Source organism: Petromyzon marinus, chromosome 60 (genome assembly GCF_048934315.1).
Source record: "Petromyzon marinus isolate PM22_M1 ecotype Great Lakes invasive population chromosome 60, UKy_Petmar_22M1.pri1.0, whole genome shotgun sequence".
In the NCBI taxonomy this organism is placed as follows: Eukaryota; Metazoa; Chordata; class Hyperoartia; order Petromyzontiformes; family Petromyzontidae; genus Petromyzon; species Petromyzon marinus.
Genome location: NC_133726.1, coordinates 9,433,845 through 9,438,759, shown reverse-complemented (window position 1 = coordinate 9,438,759; position 4,915 = coordinate 9,433,845). Strand labels below are relative to the sequence as shown.

Here is a 4,915-nt window from a genome sequence, read left to right as displayed (position 1 = left end):
AAGGCATCACTTTTCCAACCCATTCTGCTTGGAAGTCGTGAATGAACAGAGAGGAACTTGGTCCCGGTCAAGTGGTGGTGCGGAAATTGACGTTTTATTGATTTAAATGTTACTGGAGTGCTGCGGCGGTCACTGTTGCGCTATAAGGATGCACAGCCGCCTTGTCAATCCACTGCTGGATGAGGGCCTCCCCAGTGCAGTGCGGGTCACGGCGTGGATATGATGCGGCAGGTGCGAGGTCCTGCCTCGCATGTAAATGTTTGGTCTGGTTCTCGCACTGCACTAAACCCAGCGTATCCCGAGTTTGATTCCCAGCTGTGACTAATGAGGGGCGAGGCGCTGTGTGATCCAGTCCTGGAGCCCCTTCCCACGTTACCTACGTGCCCACTAAACCAGTGTAGTGAAGTATGGTCCTGTAACCCCCTATAGCCGATACGGCGTGGGGAGGCCCTCATTCGTAAAAACGGTTTTAAAGGTGAGATCGCGCAAGTCATAAATGTATCATTAACCTGCCACAGCCCGACACAGCCAATTTAGTTATTTTCTGCGAGGTGAATGTTGGCTTTGTTGTGACCAGGGTGAGATGTGGACCTCGGATTACCAAAATGATGAAAGCAAAAAAAAAACAATAAAATAAACTACAGTACTGTATTGTCGTGATGCAAATAGAAATCTGAGCAACGGTAACAACAACCAGTTTAACACGTAGTCGGCCTTCGAGACCAATATTATCCATAAGCGGTTTTATGGGTTGGATCGCATAAATATAAATGTGTCGTTAACCCGCCACCACCCGACAGCCAATTAGTAAGGTTTGTCATGGAAACAAAACGTGCCAATTAGTTATTAGTTCAGCACACCGGTGTGTGGGAGTAATTCCACAACATTTACAATTTGAGTACGACGTTTCGCTTGCAATTGCATTCGGCATCATCGGGCGGTTTTTGCCAAAATTATATACAAAGTTTGCAAATTTGAGGCTGTTTGGGAACGGTACGAGGCTGGCCCGTGGCTTTCATGATGATATCTAACTGTGATGCACACTCCTCTATTCTTTGCGTGTGAATGCAGCACTTCTGGGGGCCTGTTGTGAACTGGGGTCTCCCTCTGGCAGCCATCAATGACATGAAAAAGAGCCCAGAGATCATCAGTGGACGCATGACCTTTGGTGAGGGTCACCTCGTTCCTCGCTCCAAGTCCTGAAGCAACGTGGGCCAGGATCTTGTCCGGCACCCAGAATAAATTCAAGGGGTGGGGTGCCCCGGTATCATCCGTCTGCTTACTAAAACCTTGTTATTGAAATGTAGATTATGTATTGATTGCAATGTTTTTAATATTGATGAAAAATAAGAATAGGTTTTTACCCTTTTTGGCAATAAAACAGGAGGTGTTAAGATGTTGAAACACCAAATAGATACATTTTGCAAGGCATCAAGTCTGCATTAACCACACATACTTGTGGCAAAACACTTTTTTTTAGTATCAGAGACAAAAGTGGTATTCAATAGCATTATACGTTGCAAATGGGATAAGGCCTAGTCTTCGTGGAAAATAACAGGGTCGCGCTAAATGTGTACGAGCACTGTAAAGGGACGATTTGAAACCCGGCTGTGCAGTGCAAAGATTCTGCTGGGGCTGGCGCGTTGGCGTTTCCACCCAGCGTGGAGACGCGGCTAAAGCCACGAGTCCGCCTCGTTTTTCACGCTGGTTCAATTTTTTGGAGTTTTTTTTTTTTTACAAAAAAATACAAATTAACACGCAGGCATTCGCGACCCAATGTTATTCACGATAAATGAATGTGCCGGCTCAATTCGCCTGCTTTTCTTGAAGCTGGTTGTTGTGATTACCGGCGAAACATCACGGTACTCGAATTGTAAATGTTGTGGGTTTGCTCTCCAACACACAACTGGTGTGTTGAAGTAGTAACTATTTGGCACATTTGTTTACGTGACAAACCTGACTGATTCGCCGTGGCGGGGTTGACGACATTGATATTTACTCGATCTAACCCAAAATAACTTTTGGGTTAAAATACAAAAAACCCGAAATATTTGCGGGACATGGTGTTATCCACTTGCGTTGTGTAGAGGATGAACTGAGTGGAGGATGATGATGATGATCATGGCGGTGATGGTGAGTGATCGATGCTGCTGCTGGTAAAGGTCACGAAGTTACCAACAATGATGATGGCCCCCGATGTTAATGATGTTGATGACACACGATGGTGTTATTGATGACGGTGTGGTGCGTGCGTGTGTTGCAGCCCTGTGCTTGTACTCGCTGCTGTTCATGCGCTTCGCGTACAAGGTGCAGCCGCGGAACTGGCTGCTCTTCGCGTGCCACTTAACCAACGAGTCGTGCCAGCTGATTCAGGGTGGCCGCCTCGTGCAACACAAGTGAGTACTCCCCACTTTGGCAAGCTCGGCTACGCGTGTAACCGGATTGGTTGCTTAGCATGTAGGTAAACTCACTATTATTTTACCAGCTAAGGCCCACTGAGCTACATAGCTCTTTTTCAGACGCGACCGGGTTCTCACAAATGATAGCTCAACGAAATGGCTTATTGTGTGGACATTTATAGCAGCCAAATACTCAATGCATGTTTCTAAATGTGGAGGGAATAACTGGAGGAGCAGGAAAAAACTCGCACGACCATGGGGCGAACATGCAAACTCCAAATATGCAGGCGGCAGGGTTGGGATCGAATCCACAACCTCCTGCATACCAGGCGAGGCAGATGACATCTCGCTACTGGGGCACCCAGGTAGGTACAGATAAAGGTGCAGCCCTGCAATTATTTGCTGATGCTCCTGCAAGCAGAAGGATTTTCACTCGAGGGAGCTCGAGATCCCCTCTAGACACCTTACTCCACCACACACAACTTGCAGATCCACTAACTGTGCCATACCCATTTATGCTGCTGGTCGTTAACTATGTCCACGGTCGCTTTTCTCTCCGTGTCTCCTGCTTCTCTGCATAGTCCTTGTTTTCCCGTGTCTCGTGTCTCTCTGACCCACTTGTTTCTGTGTACATCCTCTCTACGTCTCTTCCACGTCTCTGCGCGTCTTCCACGTGTGCCTTTTTTGCTGTGCGTTCCTCGTCCGCCTCTCGTCTGTCTCCCTCATCCTCTGTGGGTCTATCTCGCATCAAGTCTCGTGTCTCGCCCCTTGCGTGTGACCCGCAGCATGCAGAAGGAGAAGGCCCTGAAGCAATAAGAAGCACGTGGCTTCGCGTGTAGCTGCTGTGGGGCCTCGGTGCACGCGCGCGCACGAGCCAGACACACTCCGGTCGTCACAGCCCAACGCCGATGTCTGCCCAGGTTCTACTTCCAAGACCGGCTCAGCCACTCCAACTCTGCACCTCCAACTCTCCTCCCCTCCCCGAAAACAAACTCTTAAGCAGAAACTCATTCTGGCAGCGGTTTGTAGGAATAAATATATAAATAATTTCACACGCAAATTAATTTTCTTTTAATAAAAATGCACAAAGCCTGGCTTGTTACGACGCAAGAATGAAGTTTTGAAAACATTTGCGGTGTTTGTAAATGTCTGCAACTGCACTGTGCCTCCATAAGACCGTTTTATAATCACGAATGGTTAACATTTAGCGCAGCGTTATATGCTGACACGCGCACATATCTTCTGTTAAGCATTTTTAAATGTTTAGAAGACCCACGGTTGCAGCTTCATTTTTTCCCCCCCATCAACCTCAATTAAACTGCAATCTATGGCGACTGCGGAGGGCTTCGTGGTTGTGCTGCGCAGCTCTTCGATGTGTTTTCTGGGTCGTTCCACGTGACGTCTGACGTTTAGCTCCACGCGCCGATAGCTTGTGGGAACTGAACATTCAATCGAGTGTTAACTTGCGCCAGCACGTGGAACGGAACGTTGGACATGTGCCAATCGAACGCAATGCGGTACAAACCGAAAACGCTTGGGAGCGCTACACCATTGCAATTGGGCCATTTTTAAGAGGTTAAATGTCAATTGATACTCCACAATATAAGTGGTGTAAGTTAATGCTCACACGATATGCATGCACACATGTTTAGTGTATAGTGTAATATAATGGAGTGTTTAGTGTTCGTGTGTGCGCATGCATATGTGTATGTATCACTCGCCAACGCAGAGGCTAATCCACACCATGATAATAAATCCACACCTTGTTACGTTAGGACCAAGATTGGTTTTGCTCAGTCGGACGTAGTTATTAAATGAGCGCTCACACGGAAGTTTATCTGTCGTGGACTTGGAGTTTGGGCTTGGCTTCGTGTGTGCTGGAACAGGACAATGTTTGTCAGTAATAAAAAAAAGGTGTGTCCACATAAGCGTGTTTTGGTGTGCTAAGTTTCTGCATGACCCGAGTTTGCGTTGGGAAAGGTAGCGGTGCAGCCCTGCATTGCTGGGTCAAGCGACTGCTGGCAGATGAACCTCCAGCAGAGGGTATTTGCTCTCGGGTATTTGATGTCTTGGGAGAGGTGAAACAAGCACCCTATGAACAACACACAGCATACTAACACAACACATGAACACCGCACAAACACCCTACTAACACAACACACAAACACCGCACAAACAGCCTACTACCACAACACATGAACACCACACAAACGGCCTACTAACAACACACGAACACCACACAAACACCCTACTAACACAACACATGAACACCACACAAACACCCTACTAACAACACATGAACACCACACAAACACCCTACTGACAACACACAAACACCACACAGCCTACTAACAACACACGAACACCACAAACACCCTACTAACACAACACGCGAACAGCTTACTAACACAACACACGAACACCACGCAAACACCCTACGAACGCCACACAAACAGCCTACTTACACAACACACGAACAGCCTACTAACACGACACACCAACACCACACAAACACC

At 47.4% G+C, this 4,915-nt stretch overlaps 1 protein-coding gene across 1 annotated transcript; it reads left to right on the top strand.

Annotated features, from left to right (window-relative positions):
* Positions 1–1,020: 1,020 nt before the first annotated feature.
* MPC1 (mitochondrial pyruvate carrier 1) lies at positions 1,021–4,231 on the top strand. The gene is made up of 3 exons (XM_032976588.2): positions 1,021–1,168; positions 2,264–2,396; positions 3,185–4,231. Exons 1-3 carry the CDS (start codon positions 1,066–1,068, stop codon positions 3,213–3,215), a joined length of 267 nt encoding a protein of 88 aa, XP_032832479.2. The 5' UTR covers positions 1,021–1,065; the 3' UTR covers positions 3,216–4,231.
* Positions 4,232–4,915: the final 684 nt, after the last annotated feature.

What these genes read in the sequence shown, in the direction of transcription:
- MPC1 (XM_032976588.2), top strand. Translation starts at nt 1,066, where the DNA reads ATGCAGCACTTCTGGGGGCCTGTTGTGAACTGGGGTCTCCCTCTGGCA. An exon ending in CAGTGGACGCATGACCTTTG is followed by an intron (nt 1,169 to 2,263) that starts GTGAGGGTCACC and finishes CGTGTGTTGCAG; the next exon opens with CCCTGTGCTTGTACTCGCTG. An exon ending in GGCCGCCTCGTGCAACACAA is followed by an intron (nt 2,397 to 3,184) that starts GTGAGTACTCCC and finishes TGTGACCCGCAG; the next exon opens with CATGCAGAAGGAGAAGGCCC.